This window comes from Lolium perenne, chromosome 4 (genome assembly GCF_019359855.2).
Source record: "Lolium perenne isolate Kyuss_39 chromosome 4, Kyuss_2.0, whole genome shotgun sequence".
Taxonomy (NCBI): domain Eukaryota; kingdom Viridiplantae; phylum Streptophyta; class Magnoliopsida; order Poales; family Poaceae; genus Lolium; species Lolium perenne.
The window spans coordinates 281,132,803-281,153,626 of NC_067247.2; the positions used below are offsets into that span (position 1 = coordinate 281,132,803).

Genomic DNA, 20,824 nt, shown 5'->3' on the forward strand with positions numbered 1-20,824 from the left:
ACCGGCGAAGGAGTTTATGGTAGATCCCAGAACTGTTGTCGTGGTGAGGGGCCATCCTTAAGTGGTATAAGTACACCGTCGAGGACCCAGGGTGCAACAAAGGGTGGGTGTGCGAGGTAGCGGAGGAATATAATTGGCTAGGACCTTATACCGGGCCTCACACCAAAGGAAGTGTGGACGGGGAATATGTCCGGTTGGCACCAAGGTTAAGATCTCTTATGGGTAAAGCAACACACCTCTGCAAAGTGTAATGAATCGTGACCTATCACTCCATGTTCCGGGTCTTGGAACTGCGAATGCTGCGAGAAAGGAACTCCATGAAGTTCTAGTAAACCGGTGAAGGCTGACGGACATAGTTCTTCTGAATAAAAGCAACCTTTTGAACAAATGATTACAAAAACCTGCATAGCCTTGGACTTTCTGGTCCATGGTTGTAGCTAGTGCATTGAACACCTCTTTCCTATAATGAACTTGTTGAGTACGCTCGTACTCATCCCACTCTTAAATCCCCTGCTTAGATATGGAGGCATCGAAGGAAGATCTACAGAGCAACTCGAAGGCCGAGGAGTCAATAACTACTTGAAGGGACAGGACCCTGTCAGAGGAGTCAAACACCACATCCAACAAGGAGAAAACCTAGATTAGCAATAGAACGGAACTAGCTTCCTAAACTTAGCTCCTATTTAGTTAGAATCTATTCATAGCCTCTGTAGCTAGCTAAATACTCTACAAATAGAGTTCGTGTTAGGATTAGTACGAGTCGTTCTTCTAGAGTTTATTTGCAGTTTTACCTCATTGTAAAGTAGGAGGTTGTGATGATCTTATGTAACAGAGTCTGTGTGTAATGCTGTAGACATGCATTGGACCCGCATATGTTTCTGTTGTACCACTCTGAGCGATATAATACTAGTGAAACGGTGTTTCATTGGTGTTATACCAGACTTGCATACTACACCATGCAGTGGTATGCCGGGTCACCACAGGGGTGTTAGACAATATCTTGTAAAAATATGTATGAGCATAAGGCAACTCGCATGGTGTAGTACACCACCGAGATGGACCTCCAATGGCTACATACAAGATTTCCTAGATTTGCTCATTTCCTTTCTTGCTCTTTCCTTGTTTATTTCCTTGATTATTTCCTTTCTTGTAAGTGCCACGAATGGGATTGTTTTATCCTATATTAACATTCAACCGACCCCCTAGCGGGGTAGTCGTTTTCCTCATGATAACGCAACTCCCTTGCTAGCTCTAGCTCCTTCCACCAGGGCCGGGACGGCAAAATTGGAGGCCATGTGCGAAAATTTAAAATAGGGCCCTATCTCGCTAGAAAAATATAACTAATGAACAATTATAAAATATACATATATACTACGTATATATATGTCTTAAGTGGATGTCCATGCTGAAAAACTACTCTCGACGCTCGTAGATTTTAAACTTCTGATAATACTATCTTAAAAATAGTTTCAGAAGGAAGTATATTGTTTAAAAGCCCAACCGGACTGATGGTCCTAAAAAAAAGACCTACATCTAATGGTTTTGATGCATGTAAAACCATCCCCAAAAAAGTATATGTATATAGACAAGCCTATTAAAAACTACCTCCATGAGAGGAACACAATAGCCATACGTCAAATTACGTCACTCTATAAATTAAAACCGCAATATTTTTTGTGGGGTAGTTAGTTGTGTAATTTGAATATGAGAAGTTAAGATATCACAGTACAAAGTTTCTGATATCTTTAAGACTTGAACTAGAAATTTATTTCAAAAGTAGGTATAGTTTGATTTATAAATGCAGCTTTTCAAAAGTAGTATTTGTATCATAGGAATCAACCATCAATAAGGATATATAAATAAATGCAGCTTTTCTAATATTCAATGTTAATAAAATAAATAGTTAAGTATTTGTATCATAGGCATCAATTAGAATAGAAAAAACCAAAGAAAAAAAAAGTAAAAAGAGGCGCTGGTAGTGAGTTTTGAACGTGCAACCAAAAATGCAAAAAAAGTTGGTAAGTTACACGAAGAGCGCTGGTTCGTGATTCGAACATGCAACCTCGTGGATAACAATTTTGACGCATGCAACCAACTGAACTGAGCTAGTTTCGTGTTCTCCATCTGAAATAAAATTCTATACTCTATATAGAAGGCCCATTTCAAAATTCTGGGCCCCCAAAATTTCGGGGCCCTGTGTGGTCGCACGGGCCGCACTCCCGTCGGCCAGGGCCTGCTTCCACCGGAGCGAAGTAGCAAAGAACACCCGAATCAGGACGCGCCAGATCTAGCCAGAAAGATCCAGTAGCCTACTCACCAAGACTCCACTACGAGACCGAACCCTAACCTACCGTCTATACTACTTGGTCTGGCACCTCCTCTCGGCCATCTCGGACCAGCAACGCATGCGAGAGAGGCCTTGGTTCGGCCCAACGCTCTCAAGATGACTCTCAAATCCATGACCAAGAATACCAATGATTTCCACCTTGACGTTCGACCTTTGCCAAAGTGAGTTCCTTGAATGTGATCGTTGCATGCCTCAGCCGTGAGGGCTCCTATTCGGCAATTAGGCAAGACTACCACCATTGTCCGCTAGACAGGCTTCGCCACCCATCTTTCCTTGACGGCGGCGAGTTGGGCAGGAAGAGGAGAAGATGGGGACGCGGCTCGGGTTTCACCCATTTAGGGGGTGAACTACCCCATGTTTGTAGAGGAGTAAGGAAGGAGGTCGATAAGGGTTGTGTACAGCTTCCGAGAATGATTTTGTGGGCGGTTCCAAATCCCCCACCCCATATCAGAAATTTGTGTTTGTAGTCCCAGCCCTAGGTCATGCTGACTTGGGTATGAACCGTGGGGGGGGTACCTTTGATTTGTCCTATCACAAGTATTCTTGATTCCTTCCAAAATGATCGCCTGAATTTTTTCCTATTTTCTCCATTTTGATTTAAACATCTCAACAAGAAATGGGAAAAGCTATCTTCCATTAGTTACAAGTATTTGTTCCAATTAGTTAGTGAAAATTTATTTACAGCTTTGAAAAATCTGAAACTATATTTCAAAAGGAGTAGACATATTTACAACACACAAATGCCCAAGTATGACGACCTAGTATTATTTTCATGTAATGTGGATGCTGTCGGATTATATTTTGATATAATTTATGCGGAAACCCCAATTGTAGCCCGAGCTACATGGCTCATGTTTTTTTGAAAAATTTAAATCCAACAATTTTAAGTTTCAAAGAAATCTAAAGAAAAATATAGTTGTAGCTAATGATGTACTATACCACTCTGCAAAATCTGAGGATGAAATACATTATATTCAAGGCTACAGAAAACGATAAATTCTGAAAAATATTGGAAGTTTCAAAATATGCACTGTTTATCTTTTCAGATCCACAGATTTGTGAATTTTGTACAGCCCACAATACCCAGTCTTTCGAATTCCTTTTTTTCACAGTGGTAGAGTACATCATTGTCTACCTCAAGATTTTTTGTTCATACTTTTTTGAAACTATTAAATGCTAGTTTCCAATATTTGAAAAAACGAGCTCCATGTAGCCCGAGCTACAAAATGCCACGCTCATAGTTTATGACCTTCTATTTTCAAATGCATGCTTCACGTAGGTTTTTATTGTGTAAGATACTCCATCCATTTCATAATTGTTGACGTGATTTTACTTCAAATTTAAACTAAAACAAGGACAAGATTGCAGAAGGGAGAGAGTGAATATCTATAGACAAATAGGTGTCCTGCAAGAATAAAAACCCACAAAATAGTTTAGTGTACTGATCAGTGGTCACGAGCTCTTGGATGCATATGCACTAGGGGTCACATGAAGACAGTGACGATGGATGTACATCGATCTCTGGGTTCTGGCACAAAAATATGAAATAACAAGTGGCTACCTTAGCCGCAGTTGGGAGTCAACGAGCACGATGCTCCAACTCAGCAAACACTTTGACCTTCGTTAATGAGCTACTAGCAAATTAACAAGCACAGCCTTGCAATATATAAAACCAGGCCAAGCTGGGCACGAATCCTACCATACCATATTACCATGGCCACCATCCGATTGGATCAGGTTTGCCTAAAACCAATCGAATGTCACGGACAAAATCCAGACCAACAATAGTATACTCCTTCCCTACTACTGCAGCAGCCTGTCAGTTCAGCTAAAACAAATCGGATTCCCGAGAATATGCAGACAACTCTGACCAGTAATAGATCAAGAGATTTATATGAGAAATGGATATCTCAAATATAAAAGGGAAAACCCACAACATCTCCATGTGTTGAAAAACAGCACACATGAATACAGCCGAAGTTGCCAAAATTTTCAACTTACAGAGTGGAGTCTGACCACACATCCCCCTCTGTCTCGCAAATCCATTGTTTCCCTGATTATACAAAGCGCCAAGTTGAGGTTTTAAATCACTTCACACAGCACATCAGATGACTCTAGCAGTTCAACTGATGCCGTGGAGTTGACTTGGGAAATCCAATAATTTTTAGGGCGACCCCGTCCAATTAATAACACAGCAGGCATAGTCGGAGCATTTGGCCTTGTGTGTCCGTTTGGAAACAAGTGTGCAGTGTGTTTCCCTCTCATATATCTTGACAAAATTGGTTGTTGCATCTGTCAATTCTGCGGTGCCGCGCTCATCTGTCGGAGCTCGTATCCGAGGCAGAGATGGTCAAAATTTTGCTCTCTGTCAGAGATACAAGCACGGTTTGGGCGGTCGTACGTGTTGGAGTGTGTAGACTATGTTGTACATGTACGCTTGAAATACTAGTACACAAGTATACATCAATTTAGAGCTGCACGTGTAAGTTCACATTGCGGGACGCTGTTGGATTTATGTGCCGGCGAGCGTGAAGGTTGGACTGCACGTACAAGGAGGAATTACAACTCGCTGTCCCAAGAATGAAAGAGCCCTACATCCATGTGTTTATTGAGCATTTTGTGCGTATCTTGCTCGACCGACCGACCGACTGGGAATTTGGGATCTTTATGTTGAGCAATGGTTTCGGGCAGTGGACTTCGGTACGCAAATCGAGAAACTCAGCTAAGAGGCGGTGATTCTGACATGTACGTCTGCCGAACGGTTCGCCTAGGATGATCCCAAAGATCCCAACAATGAGCTCCTGAACGACTTGCTGAGTTTTACCGCTGAACTCAAGTTTTGGTTATGTAAGTCGATGTACAAGTAATCTTGGTGTGGTTTCTTATGTTACTTTTCTCCTCGCAACAACAAAACATCAATATTGTTAGATCATCTATAAATGCTAAACAGATACTCCCTCCGTCGATGCAGAGACTAGGAATATGTTTCCCTTTTCAATAAAAAAAATAGTATTTGCAACCAAAATGCTCGTCTGATTTTTCGGACGGCTGGTCTCAACATCTGGACCACCGTACCGCCACAATATCCATTTACATTTTGTGCCAACAAAATAAAAATAAAAATAGTTCTATGTTGACACATTTCCTTAGATTTAAGCAAAAACACATTTGTAAGTATAAATCTTGAAAAAATTACGCACATATATATTAAGTTGAAGCTTGCCCATGCAAATTTTCGTCATATGATACTTCCATTTGCTATATTTTTAAAATTAGAAAGTAAGTTTTCGAACTTCCTGTCGGTGTGACGTTAGTTTAGAAACAAGTTCATTTTATGTTGCAAAACTCCTCTGTGAATAACGAAATGTTCCACGGTTGAGATGTTGATAACAGCCGCGAACAAGTTTTGAAAGTTTACTCTATCATTTGAAGAAAAAAATCATATCCATAAAATATTGTAAACAAAAGACAATGTGCATAAGAGGACAATAATCAATAACCAAGCAATCTATTTTATTCATCAAGACATCAACTAGTGAGTATGAATTCCATATAACACATATACACCAATAAAACATACTCTTTAAGTTATGTCTGTAAAAAATCTATAGATCCTCACTAACATTACGGGACTATCTCATTTTCTCTAATACTTGTTCAGTTTGATTAATACATACATTTTGTAATTAAGGAAGGGTTCATTATTGTTTGTTACTGTTTTGAGGATAGGTCTGTCCTCATGATTTGCAGGAAGGTGGCTCTCAAGATATCGCAATGTTTAGAAAAGGCAAGAGTAAAGAAAATTGCTCATGTGTATCAGACAAGATATCCTCGGTATGTCGATTGACTATTGATATTGTGGTGTTACAAACACGAAATATTTTGTAACAGCTTGATAGATTAATGTATTGCCTTGTATGCAAAAAAGTGTAGAAAATTAGCCGACGCACCAATACAGCCTCAGATGACCATGTAAAGATCAAGATTTTCTTTCTCGGTATTTTTTACCGGAGGACACCTGAAAATCTTGTTACCACAAAATCTTGAAAATCTTGGGATTTGTCGTCCAAATTTATTCAAACAAATTTTGAATTCAAAAGTGTCACCAGACAAAGATAATTCTAGCATGAAATGGCAGTAATGCTTATGTAGTGCGGCAAGACCATTCCATAGAACAATAACATGGTGTGCGCTCGAATCTTAGTTCCTCCATTGTAATCCCTTTTCTAAGCAAAATGAGTAAAAAAATGCCAAAACTGCTATTGAGCCGTTTGCAACGCGTCGAGGCAGCGCAAATCTAAAAGACCACAAATAGAACAATTAAACTTAAAACATAGTTCATTTAAACATATGCCCTATTTTGGTCCAATTTATACAAAAGAAAGCCCTATATGGCCTTTAACTACTACAAAAAAAAACTAGCTAGGGTTTGAGGCGGACGAGGTGGCCACCGGCGCGCCGCCTAGTCCCAGTTAACCTCGTCGCCGTCCTCCTGGGAGTGGGCATCGATGACACCCCAGGGCAGCAATGCGCTGTTGTGGCACGAGCTCGCAATGGACTCTGGCCACGGCGACCACTGGGCTTCTTCCCGGGCCGACCGCTGAGGGCTAGCCGCCCGTAGCTCCGCCGCAGCAGCTTCGCCTCCTACTTGAGGCGGAGGTGGTGCTCCTCCTCCGCCTGGCGTCTGGCCTCGTCGTGTCGGTGCCTAGCCTCCTCCTGTCGGCGCTTGGCCCAGCAACTGGTGCGGATTGCGCCATTGCTGCGGCCACTTGGCCCGCGTCTTGGATGTAGAGCCCGCCGTGGTGGCGGGCAGCCCTCATCGCTGGCGCGATCCGCCGGCTGCTGCCGGCCTCGTCGCCTTTCGCGTCGGGAGCGAAAGGTTGCTTCGGGGCCATGGCAGCGGATGCGAGCGTGCGTGGGGAGTTGGAGTGGGAGTGGGGAACTGGACAGGATAGGGACAGTCCCCTCCCAGTCCACATTTAATAAGATGTGCGTCTGCCCACCGAGAGCTGGGCCCAGGGAGGCGAGCACGCGGACGTGGGAGAATGCCGAGTGCCATCCACTGCCACCCAAATCTGACTAGATTTGGGCCGGGTTTGGGTCGTCCCGGACACCCCGTCCATCCACCTTTGGGATGCGTCGTGACGTTGGGCCACGATTTTATCCGACGTGACACATCCGGACGTGCGAGCGCGGGATGGGTCGGCGCGTTTTAGATGGCCTTACGGAAGTCTATTGGGCACATAACCACCGCGCCAGAATAAGCTCTTTGACAAGTGGATCATACGTTGCCTATATGATCAAATATTGGAGTTAAAATTCATAATTTGCCGATTTTTTACCAATATCATTATTTATTGGGTGGAGGGGGTAACAGAATTTTGGTTTTTGAAATTCTCAGCCGAGAAAAAAAAACTTTCTAAATATTTGATTAATTTTAATACTAGTTTGGTTTAAGAAAGGTGTTCCAAACAAAAGAAAGTGTTTTTGGTGAGGTCCAAAATGCAATTTGAATTCTTCATGTTTTACTGAGTTGAACATTTAGTAGGAAGTTCACAGAGTTCACTCCATTGTTCCACAACTGGAAGTTTGATGCATTAATTGGCAATTTTGATAGGGAATTCAGACCTTCCAGGTCATCCCAAAATTCTACCATCAAAGAGTACTTTCTACACTTAGAAGAAGAAGAGCACAGCCTGTCAGCCAAAAGCGACGAGAGGAGGTCCACAGCCCGAGCGCGTGGCCATCGTGGCGGATGAACTCTTCGAAGTGTGGGTGCGGGTCTAGGCGAGTCAACCAGTCAAACTCTCCAGACTCCAATCCGTGTACGCGAGACGATCAGCAGCGTGGCTAATTAGCCCGATGGTGAGGTAAATATCCCACTCTCGCCCTAACCCCCAATATACCCTAAACTTTTGGCTTTGAAAGATAAAGTGAGGAAGGCCTAAACTAATCTCCGTATTTGCGGCGTGCTCCCCCACATGCTTCTTCTTCCCGAGTCCACCAGAGCCACCCCACCTCCCCACCTCACCATCGCCTCGCCCGGCCGTCGTCTATATAAGCCACCCCATTCCTCTCCCGCCAATTCCATCACACGCAACTCACCGCAACGCAGATTCTTCTGCCACACTGCTTCCATCTCGAACAACCCCAATCCAAAAACCTCCTGAGCTCTCTTCTCCTGCTGACTGACTGGCTCCATCGGTTGATCGAGGAGAAGGAAGGTTTTAAGTTGATGGACATGGCGCACGAGCGAGACTCGAGCAGCAGCGAGGAGGAGGTGATGGCCGGCGACCTGCGCCGAGGACCGTGGACAGTGGAGGAGGACATCCTGCTGGTGAACTACATCGCCGCGCATGGCGAGGGCCGCTGGAACTCGCTCGCCCGATCAGCAGGTAGGATACGATTCATGATCATCCATCCAAGTGCTCAATTGCATATCTCATCTCCTCTCTCTAGAACTGCATGTCTGCATCCTTTGGTTTGGTCTCACCATGCATGAATTATTCAAGCACATCATCATCTACCCATCCATCTCTGAGGTAGATTGGTTGCTTGCATCATTTTGTTTCCACTATGAAGTACGATTAGTCTCAGATATTCTGGAACTTCAAGCAAGCAACAAACCTGTCGCTTTGCATCAACATGCTAATTTGTGGAAACAGATAGCTACGAGCCTCCATGCCTGATTTGCCTACCTAGCAGCCACCCAGCTAGCCAGAAGCTATAGTGAGCGAGGAGAATTTTCAGTGGTTAGCATTATTCCCGGCCATAGGGATATTTATTTACCAGTATAATCTCTCTTCCATTACATCACTCGTCTTGTCACATACATGCATATATAGATAGTCGCATATATCTAACGAGCAACTTGGTGAATTTATTAGTAGCGAGAAAGTGATGTGATTGTTCCATTTGGCCATGTGATTAATCTTTAGCTTGATTTGTGCAGGTCTGAAACGCACCGGCAAGAGCTGCCGTCTGAGGTGGCTGAACTACCTCCGTCCCGACCTCCGGCGCGGCAGCATCACTCCGCAGGAGCAGCTTCTCATCCTGGAGCTGCACTCGCGGTGGGGGAACCGGTGGTCGAAGATCGCGCAGCACCTCCCCGGCCGCACGGACAACGAGATCAAGAACTACTGGCGAACGCGCGTGCAGAAGCACGCCAAGCAGCTCAAGTGCGACGTCAACAGCCAGCAGTTCAAGGACGTGATGCGCTACCTCTGGATGCCGCGCCTCGTCGAGCGCATCCAGGCTGCCGAGGCGGCGCAGCCCGCCGCCGCGGACACGCCCCTCCCCTGGGAACAAGAGGGCATCTACGAGTCACCGGAACTTCCCGTCGATGCATGCTGGCCAGCGGAGTACGGCGTCGAGCAGCTGCTAAACACTACGTCGGCCCCGGAGCAGTCGGGCACCACTACCATTTCTTCCTCGCCGTCTACGGACTCCGGCGCCGGCGCCCAGCCCAGCTGGCCAGCCGCAGTCGACGGCGCAGAGTGGTTCACCACCGCCTGCGACGCCTCCAGCGCCACCGCCATGTGCCACACGGACCAGCTGATCCAGCAGCAGCAGCAGCAGCAGCAGCAGGCACCGTGCCAGGTCGGGGAAGCTTGGACTCCCGAGCAGCTGCCGGGTCTCGGGTTTCCCGAGCTGGGTGTCGCGGACTTCGAGATCGGCAGCTTCGACATCGACAGCATCTGGAGCATGGACGACTTGTGGTACACGCAGCAGCCGCAGCAGCTCGTGTGAAGAAAAGTCAATACGGTGGCATGGAAATCCACAGCGGCGACGGTGCTCGCGGGGACGCCTGGCACGGCGGAGAAACGGAATTGGAAGAAGGAGAGGAAATCACCTGGGAGGATTAAAACAAGATTTACTCTAATTAGATTTACCGACGTACTGAAGAAGCCCATTTTTGAACTGATCCTCCCGGGCTGTTCTTCTCCAGTTCTGTCCCGTCTTTCTCTTATGTGTTAATTTAGTAGTGGTATAAAAAGTAAAAAAAAATGTAGTAGCCGTTCTAGTGTTAATTGTTGCTACTGTTAATTACGTGATCCGTTTAATTTTTCTCATTCTTTTTGAGTTGATATATAGTACAGTAGGAATTGTGTTTCTAGAAGTGGTAATAAAAGGAAGAAATGCCCCGACGTTAAATTCGTACGATTCCCCTCATTTCTCGCCGCTAATTGTGATCCTCGCGCACTTGAATTCCCAGTGACGATCGATCGAGAAGCGTTCCTTTTGTTGTTATATCATTACGGTGACGGCGACCGCGATGGGCCGATAGATTTGTTTATGCCGACATATGTATGTTTTATACCGGAAATTCAGTGCAAGCGGTGCCGTTACATCAGCTCCAACAGTTCCCAGATGTGATCGGCATGGCCTCTGCATTACACTTGTTCTCCTTGCAACTCATCGGGTTCACACTTTGGATAACTGAAAGAGAGAGAGAGATCCACTTAGCAGTACAACAGCAAAGCAGAGCTCATCTGAATACATGACGAACCAAGTGCATGCCGAGCAGATATGCTTTAAAATTTCAGCACTAACCACGCATAACGCACATGATCAGATGAGCAACTTGCAGTTACATTTACAATTGCAAAGAGCATTTCTAGCGGATCCCGTAAAACTGTAAACAAAATGATCCGTTCCTCGATACCTGTTTGAAAAAAATCTGTCAGAACCAAGGTTTAAAATAGCACACTATTTCTCTGCTAATAGCGCGCTATAGCATATCTAGAATATTTGAGGGGAATTTTAGTATTTTTCTCGTTATGGCGCTATTTGCGAAATAGCATCTTATATCGCGCTAAACCTTCATAGCGTTAGCATGCTATTTTTTCAGGTAAGTTGCTTTCACTTTTTCGTAGTGATGAACTGCAATCTGTTGGTTCCACTTCTAAATCAAAAGATAAGATCGCTAACGCTAATATTTTTTTAATAAATAATTTATACTATGTTGTTGCCTTGTAAAATGTTGATGGTAGCTTTCTAAAATATCTGAGATCTATTTTTATATGTGGTTATGTATGTATGATTTAGTTACTTTTGGAGTATATGTCCATTTGTTCTAGTAAAATTATTTATTTTAGGATATATTTAGTACTATTTTGAAAACACTATTTGAAATATACCACGCTATTAGTACGATATAGCATACATAGCATTGAAAGAGGTTGCCGCTATTTCATTTAGCACGCTATTTTAAAACTTGGTCAGAACATATTCCAAAAATTGAACTCCAATTTTTTTTAAAGAAGTTATCGCCAGATTTTCATCTTCCTAAGATAGATCATTACAAGCCGATAAAATTAACCGAAACCCTAGCTTCTAATCCTAATCACAAAATGTGCTCGTCGGCGGCGACAAGAGATTCACCGGGATGTGTCATCGACGGATGGGGCTTCACCGGGATGGCCATTACTCCTTGTCGAAGGAGGAAACGGCCACGAAGCTTTGGAGGCGGGCATGCCGACGCCAGTAGAGGCGCCCTCGTGCACCTGCTAGACGTGGAATCCCCATGCCAGTTGGTCGAGGTTCTACTCTGCGACGTGGCAGCGGTACATTTCCTCGCGTGAGGTCGTGTGCACCGACCACGCGAGCATCCGACGCATCACCTGGTCATTGTCCTTGTGAGCGACGAGGTGGTCGCCGTCCTCCCCCCTCCTCCTCGCCGGAGGGGTCCTCATCCTCCTCGTCGGAGCAATGCAGAGCAGATATGCTTTAAAATTTCAGCACTAACTGGTCAGATATGCTTACAGTTACAGTCACTAACACCTGCATATGCGGCAGTCTAAAAGGATAAATAACAAAATGAGGTGAAAAGCAAGGGAGCCATATTTCTCCATATTTTCACACCGCATTTTCTTTCTTCTCTAGAAAGGACAAAACGAAATTCTAAAGACGTCGCTCGCCTGAGAAAAGCGCCCCCCGCGCGCGCGATTGTCGTGGCTGGGCCGACCTGAGCAACAAGCGCCACTCGCGAGTGTCAGTGTCCATCCACCATTTTTGAGCCGGCCGGTATTTTCTCTGCGTCGTACGAGGGAGCACCGATGCGCCGTTTGATTTGTTGAACCGGTAAGACGGGGAAAGTCCATGGATGTTGGAAACGTGGGATCGGTACATCAAGGGGACGATGACGAAGCTGATGGACGTACGATGGGGAGGTGTGTGTGCGTCCTCCGCCGATTTGTTGGAGAACGTCGTCGTTTGTTTTTGTCCTACACTCTCTACACCGGCCAATGGAATCAATCAATTAGTGCATTGATTTTAGTTAGCTGGAATTCTTTCCTTTGCGTGTGGATGAAGTAATGTACGAACAACATCCCTTCCATGGAAATACGTAGCCATGCTTACAACTGGATTTCCAAATATTAGTTAATTCCAAACAATGGCTCGCGTTGATAACACGGATTTTCTAGATACAAGGATGGGCGTTTGCGGCTAGCGGTTTGCAAAATCATGGAGCTTGAACTATTTGTGCATCAATGGGATTGTGACGGAACTGGATGGACGATCAGGAAGCGTGTTCATCATCTCCCAATTAGTTGGAGAACGTCGTCGTTCGTTTCTATACTTACGCCAAATTAAGTCAAATACTAACTGTTTGATTTAATTTGGTGAAGCTCTTTCCTTTTGTGTACCGGTGAATTAACTTCTGAACATGTCAGTTCCGCGGAAATATTGTAGCTGCTCACTTGAATGCCTAGCCTAAACTTCTCTAACAATTTCTCATTCGTTACAATGTCCTTTCTTTTTCCTAATTTTCTTGTTGTTCTGGTTGATATCCATTCTTTGCACTATGTAGGCCCTATTAGATATTAACTTCGTAATAAATACGGTTGTATGTGTCAATCAACGCATAGGTCGGGGATCTAACCTTGAGAAAATAACTCATCATTCTCATATCTTACTATATAACGCTAAGGGCATCTCCAACCGCGCGACGCAACGTTCGCTGCGCGATTGTTTGCGTCCGTCGGGCCGAAAAATGCATCGGGTCCCTGCTTCAGTGGGGCAACGAAAAGTGACCGGACCGTCCGCGACGCAAACCTGACCCAAATATGCGTCTCGGATGCGTCTCTGCGGACGCGCAAAGTGTACGCTCGTGTCTGGCGGACGTTTCGTCGGACCCGCCTGACAGCGACCCTGGCTTGATGTATCTTCTGAGGCGCGCCAGTGATTGACGCTGCTGCATCGTTTCGGCAGTCCGCGCCACGTTAATGGCAATGTCTCGCCTGCCGAGCGGCCGTCACCCACCTCCGCCAACGCAGTAATGGCGACGTCACGCATCCAGCGGCCGTCGCCTGCCTCCGGCCTATATAAGGAGGGCACGCGATCTTCTTCCTCATTCACTCCTCCACACAAACCCTACCCGCCACAAGCTACGAGCCAATTGAAGCCAGTAGTGGTGGTTTTGGAAATTTATAAAAATAATACTGCCTCGGCTTGGCCCATGCCGATAAGTACTTATTGGTGATGGTGAAGCCAATAAGAACTGATCGGCTCGGCCAAGCCATTAAGTGTCTAGCGGCAATCTAGCTTAATTACCACCTATATTAGGAACATTTCGGCGTCGGCTAGGCCAATAAGTACTTATTGGCGATGGTGTAGCCGATAGGTACTTGTTGGCATCGCCCACGCCGATGCCTATTTTTAAAATTTTCTAAAATTTTGTGTTATTTCTAAAATTTAATTAAAAATGTATTATTTAAAAAGAATAGTCAAAATGCATGCTGAAAGTTTACTCCCATACTACCAATTTAGAAAAAGCAACACCGATGCCCGTGAGGACCTAAGAACAAAATATGTTGTATGTACATCACATACGCATGTGTTTGCATTCCACATTTATTCACATTATATTTAATCATTTAATCATGTGATACATTTCTTATTTATTCACGCTTTTTAGGGAAGTTCATCATAGCTAGCTTTATTAATATCACTGAATAGCTTCATCATTTAGGAAAGTTCGTAAAAAATGCTACGGGGTTCATCAACCACATTACTTGAGGTATTAGAAGTAAAGCAATTCCTAGCTAGTTCATGAGCTCCCACGTTTGTGTCTATCCACAATGAGAAAACTCGACCTTCCCGACACTTCCAGTTGTAGTCACAATGTCGGCATAAATCGTTGTGGCATCACTCCAAATCCATTCAGCACCCGAGCAAAGTTGGATGACTTCTAAAGAATAAGATTCAGCGTCCAAGTCGTTGCATCCTAAAGAGCAAGCAAAAGAGAGTCCATGCAACATTACCAAAGCCTTGGCTACATAAATAAACTCTATAAGGACGATGTCGTCCCTATTGCCGATTTAATCGTCTCCTTCATGCCCACAAACCAGGCCAATCTCTCACATCGCCATCCATTTTCTTGTTGTGCAGCAGGAGGAAAGCAGTACTACTCGAAACTTCCCGACTATCAGCTTCCGGGAAGTGCATGCTGCTTTGTCTTCGACCATCACCAGCCTCTTCTTCTCTTCGATTGATCATCGGCTTCACCACATCTTCTACCTCAATCTCATTCTCAGGTCCTCATTGCCATCAGCATTGTAAAAAATCGATCTTAAGCTAATTTTTTTTCACTACGTGTGGTGTTAATTAAATCTAGGGTTTACATCCATGTTGCATGTGATGCTAGTTCTTTCATATGATTGCTAGTAAAATTTTCTACAGAATTATTGATATGACCTTCATGTCATTTTATTCGGGGGTGAAATGATGGTAGCCTACGGAGCGGTTTTGCTCGTTTCGAACCGAGTGGGTGCTAATGTATAATGTATCTACAAGACGAACTTTTTTATTATAGAAATGCAAAATAAATTAGTTTACGTGTATTCACATGTAGATATTTATGCACTCATCCATCATGATATGGTTGACATTGAATAGCTAGGGACAGGAAGCTTTGGTGTGGCCTATATGCAACGACGACTAGTGCACCACACTGCCTCTCCGGCGTACACATAGTCGACGAACTAGGAGCGTTTGCTGATGCCAATTGTCAGCGCCCAAGGTACAAGAAAGCCAGGTGTGTTTGACATGGAAGCATCGCATGGCACATGCCCTCGAGCAACTGAGCTAGCTACCAGTGTAGACACACATTGCTCTTGGGGCCAGCGAACGCGGGATTTTTAAGCGACATCACCGACATGGGTTGAGCTGCCGGCACGAACTCAATAATTCTTCTACAATGACCTGCATATTAATAGCACAGAAATATCTTAATTTTCTTTCTTAAATGTCCATATCACCATAGCTAGACGGTAAAGACCAGGGATCTATCTTCCTACCGAGATATCTTGCCCCTCTGGGCTCGTTTGAGTATTTAAAGGGATGATAAAGGATTATTCAGAATTCTGATAAAATTCTCAATGGTTTGTTTACTTATCTAGGTTTAGAATGGATATTCCTGAAATATCCTTGCAATTTCGTTTTCGTAGATAAAAAGTCTTCCTCATATTACTGTATATTTGGGGAAGAGTAATTGAGGATATCGGGAGGTTGGATGAACACCAAATCTCCTCTCGTTCCCGGATCCTTTGGGTAAAAATACGAGAGAAGTAAACTGGTCTGACGGTGTTAAGGAAGCAACACGTACTCACAACGTTCTAAAATAAGTGTTGCAGGATGACTTGGGTGACAATCTTGTGTCGCTGGTGCAGTGAGGTTGTCGGCACGGCCGACGCGTCTCAGAGGAGGCGGTTTGACCTATATGTTGGGGCAGCGGCCCCGAAATTGGTGTTGCGGCTGTGATCTACGAGCAATTTGCTTGAAGTTTGGGTTGCGGGTGGCTGAGTCGTGCAGTGTCGTGACTCGGAGTATGAGCGGTGGTATGTCAGGATGACAGTTCTAGAAGATGGTGTTGGCGGTCTGATCGGTGTGGCGGAGCAGCTGGATGTCAGAGAGGTGGCCCCGAAAGTTGGCTGTGCTGAGGGAATTGATCTCCTGTCGAGCGGATGACGAGGTTGCCTTCGATGTTGTCCGTCAATGTCGCTTTGGCGCAGCTCCTCGGAGATTGGCTTCTTCTTCTGCGTTCGAACGTCCCGTATATACACCAGCCATAATAGTCACGACGTCTTCTCCGGCGTGGTGAATGGTTGTCTGATATCTTGACGGAGCGGTGTTTAGAGGTCTTGAGTGGGCTTGGCCCTGTGGTGAGTGTTGCGTGGTCTCGTTGTGTTGTATGGTTTTTGCCCGGATTTTCGCTAATTAACTGGGTGTCTTTCTTCTTAAATCTTAATTAATAGAAAAGCAAAGGTTTTGCCTTCATTTCACAAATATAGGTGCCGTGGCTACCTACATATAAATGTATCTATACCTTAAAATATTGATGAGTGCATCTTGCACCTCCCAGTGTTCCTATGAAGAAGGACGTGAAGCCCAACTTCAGGACTCCATGCACCAAGGTAGATACGATCCATGGAGGTGACCGAACCATGTAGGAACTTGGGCCGGTTGAATGTTTTATTTGTGTCCATGTTATTTTCAGCCGAGTCATGTTGTGGGCCATCTAGAATTTATTTTTTGTTTTGGTTTGGGTCTGTCCAACCGATTAGTTTTCTGGTCTCCTATATAAAGCAACCAGCGCCTAGGGTTTTGGGAGTTCAGAATTTTGAAAGTTTAGACATTGAGTTGTGTCGACTTGTGTATCATCCCTCTAGGGACAGCGTCGACGTTTGCCCAGTTAAATCAAGTTGCGTGAAGGTTCTTGTGTGCATCAAGAATTACCAGGCTAAGGTTTGAGGCGTGTTGATCATCATCACGTTACTTGTTGGAATTCTTTCCTCTTCTTCAGGCTACGTTCATCACGTGATTGGAAGATTTATTGTCTTACTATTTTGTTGACTCGCTGTGAAAGATTGGGAAAAACTCTACGAATCATAGGTTGATCCTTATCAAATACGTCTAGATATATCTACATCTAAAAAATATTATGAAACTTATTCTGAAACAAAGTTAGTAGTAAGCAGCAGCTAGTAAAAGCGTGGACAGGAAAACTCGGCGGAAAATTCGTTGTTGCAGGAGAGTGGCCAATGGCTCCCAAGCTACATGTAGCTCGTTTTTGGAGAAGTTCGGCATTTGAAAGTTTTTAAAAAATTGGAACAAAAATTCTTTATGTAGATAATACTAAAGTCTACTAGTGTGCAAAAAAAATCAGTCTGAAATTCCTTGTATATTTTTTGGTCTCAGAAAAAATGATAAAAGTCTGGATCGAGGTGTGATGATTAGTGCACATTTTGAAAAATTGAAATTTCTTCATTTTTTGTAGCCTAGATTATAACTAAATTTAAATCGATATTTTTCACAATGGTAGAGTTCAACAGTGCATGTACCAAGAATTTTGTTTCCGGTTTTTTTGAAACTTACAAATGTCATTTTCGATCGGCCACCATGTAGCTCGGGATCCATTTGTGGTTTCTCCCCAGTTGCAACAATTACTTTGGACGACATTGAATAGCCAAGGACATCCAATTTGTTGTGGACTATATGGAACGACGACTACTACACCATACTATCAAAGTATCAAAGACATTGTCGCCTTATACACATAGACGAACTACGAGTGTTTGCCAATTTTCAGCGCCCAATGTACGAGAAAGCGAGGTGTGTTCTACATCCAAGCATGTAAGCATCGCATGGCACATGCCATCGAGCAACTCAGCTACCAGTGTAGACACATACACTACTCTTGGGGCCAGCCAACACGGAAATTTGAAGCGACATGCGGGTCTAGCTGCCGGTGCAACCCCCTTTAATTCTTCCACACTGAACTATTCTACTACTCCCTTCTTCTGATTTAATATATTTTCTAATCAATTTTTTGTTTCATATAATCATCTACATTTTAGCTTTTGGTTAACAAAAAAAGTAGAAACAGTCTTGCCCTCTCTATTGGATTCATTATTTCTAATATAGCTTGGATTGGTTAAAGTACATATTAACGCCACGAAAATATCTGCTCTCTCTCTCTCTCTCTCTCTCTCTCTCTCTCTCTCTCTCTCTCTCTCTCTCTCTCTCTCCCTCTCTGGCCTTAAATATACATACGGCTGATTTAGAAAAAAACCAGCCTAAAATCATTAATTCTGCGACAAATATTTAGGGTCGGAGTGAGTTTTTCTTTTTTGCTATTAAATCCTGCGACAAGTATTTAGGTTTGTGGAAGTAGCTTTTTTTGCTGTAAAATGCCCATAGCTAGATGGTACTCCCTCTCTTTCAGTAAATATAAGGCTCTTCTGTTTTCCGTGTTTTTTCTTTGATCAAAAATTGCTTCAAACATATAAAAATTTGTTGGTATAAAATTAGCATTACTAGAAAGTGTTTTAATACGAAATCCAACGATACTAATTAAATACAGTATAATTAAGATGTTGGTTAAGTTTTTCTCTATCAAAGTTTGTCTAGAAATATTTGTGCATCTTATTCATCTAGCTGGAGATAGTAATAAGGGACATGATGGCGTTAAGGAAGCAACACGTACTGAGAAGCAGCTAGTAGGAAGACTCGGCCTTATGCGGCAACTCGACGATCGGGAGCAGAAGATCCTACGCCCACCACCGCCGCTCTGTGGTGCATACTCTGGCGAGCACGAACGAAGGAGGACGACGACGACGCGCTGCGAGCGCGCGGTGCCGGTGGGCGGTCCCGGCCGTTATCCACGTCAGGCCGTGAAGCGCCAGGGTGGGGCCATGTGCGAGTGTGAGCCATGCCAGTGATGCCAGCCCGCGGTTTCGGACGGGTCAAAGCTCGCGCGTCCGGTGGACCGGCGCAAGACCCTCGTGCCGATTCCAGTCGCCTTTTCTCTCTCGCCTTCACACCGGCGCAGCTCTCCGTTCCCAAGTGCCCCCCTTGCACCGCCGTACGCCCACTGGATGATGGCCGGCCTACTCGCGCTCGTCGGCTCAACTACGCGACCACGGGTCTGGTCTCACCATACTAGTCGTGCTATTCCAGTGTTCATCGATCTTCAGGTAAATCTTAAACATTCACGAACATCGTAGAAATAAGATGGATACCATTTTTATTAAATTGATTTTTTAAAAACTTACGATGAAGCAGTAAACTGGGCTTTCATGTAACAAACGTTGGGTACGAAAGGTTTTGACCTGAAGTGGTGTCATTGGATTCAAGGATATTTTGGCCGAGGGAGTGCAGGCCATTAGAGTGAACGATGATGGTCGATACTATTTTCAGGGGCATACAAGTTTTAAAGAAGGTGATCCTCTATCGCCTAATGTTGTTCAATAGTGTTGCGGATATGTTAGGGGAAGAGATTTGGTGCACATGGATTCGAGTGCTCCCTTCACTTTTAGATTTTTGAAAATTTCAAAACCTCACACTTCTATGTCTTCAAAATTATGGCGTTAAATATATAGATAGATACGTACAGGAGAAGTCTACGCAAAAAAAAATGTCCCGCTAAAAATATTTTAAATTTTGAGAAATACAATATAAACAAATTGCAGACAAAAAGATATACTACTTTAATACTATGTTACTACCATTTGCTGTCAGAATTTTTTTATTTCCTAAAATACAGCATATTTTTTAACGGGACTTTTATGCATACACCCTATTGTGTATATCTATCTTTATATTTAACGCCATGATATTTAGAGACATAGAAATGTTAGATTTTAAAATTTTCAAAAATCTGAAAATGGAAGGAGCATTAGTGCCCATGTGTCAAAGAGGCTTTTCGATATGTTAGCTATTATAATCAACCGAGCTAAATAAAATTGGACAAATAGATGGTTGTATTCCTCGTCTAAGTGAGGGAGGGGTTTCGATCTTACAAGACGCTTATAATACAATTGTGGAACATGATTTACAAAAGCTGTAAATATCAAACTAATCTTATACATTATTTAACAATTATTGGGTCTCAAAATAAAGTTTCCCAAGAGAGACTTTTGTTTTGTTTTGGACAAGCTAAGGAGGTCGAAGAGCAATATAGACTTCTTTTTTGGTGTGAATCCGGTTCATTTCATTTCAAGTATCTTTGAATACCAATTCATTATACAAATCTTCAAAATGGTGAATGAAAACCGATGAGGACAGATTCTAAGATAGTAGAGTACTTGGATAGGAAAAATGTTGTCATGTCGCGACTGTTTGATTCTCATTAATTCTGTCTTCATGAGTTTACCAATGTTCATGCTCTCTTTTCTCAAGATACCTAAAGGAGTAAGAAAGAAATTAGACTATTATGGATCTAGTTTTTTTTTTAGCAAAACGATGAACACAAAAGAAAGTATAGACTAACTAAGTGAAACATTCTTTGTCGGCCAAAGGATAAAGATGGGTTAGGCATTGAAGTGCTAGAGTTAAAAATAAATATTTGATTTGTAAGTGAATGTTTTAGATTTTAAATAAAGAAGGGGTTTGGCAAGAATTAATTCATAACAAATATTTCCACTCTAAAATTCTGAGTGACGGGAAAAGTCTTAATGAAAGTTAGAGAAGACT

At 43.6% G+C, this 20,824-nt stretch overlaps 1 protein-coding gene across 1 annotated transcript; it reads left to right on the forward strand.

Annotated features, from left to right (window-relative positions):
• Nucleotides 1-8,337: 8,337 nt before the first annotated feature.
• Nucleotides 8,338-10,419, forward strand: LOC127295546 (transcription factor MYB2). Its single transcript, XM_051325508.2, has 2 exons — nucleotides 8,338-8,742; nucleotides 9,300-10,419. Exons 1-2 carry the CDS (start codon nucleotides 8,583-8,585, stop codon nucleotides 10,094-10,096), a joined length of 957 nt encoding a protein of 318 aa, XP_051181468.1. The 5' UTR covers nucleotides 8,338-8,582; the 3' UTR covers nucleotides 10,097-10,419.
• Nucleotides 10,420-20,824: the final 10,405 nt, after the last annotated feature.

What these genes read in the sequence shown, in the direction of transcription:
- LOC127295546 (XM_051325508.2), top strand. Translation starts at nt 8,583, where the DNA reads ATGGACATGGCGCACGAGCGAGACTCGAGCAGCAGCGAGGAGGAGGTG. An exon ending in CTCGCTCGCCCGATCAGCAG is followed by an intron (nt 8,743 to 9,299) that starts GTAGGATACGAT and finishes TGATTTGTGCAG; the next exon opens with GTCTGAAACGCACCGGCAAG.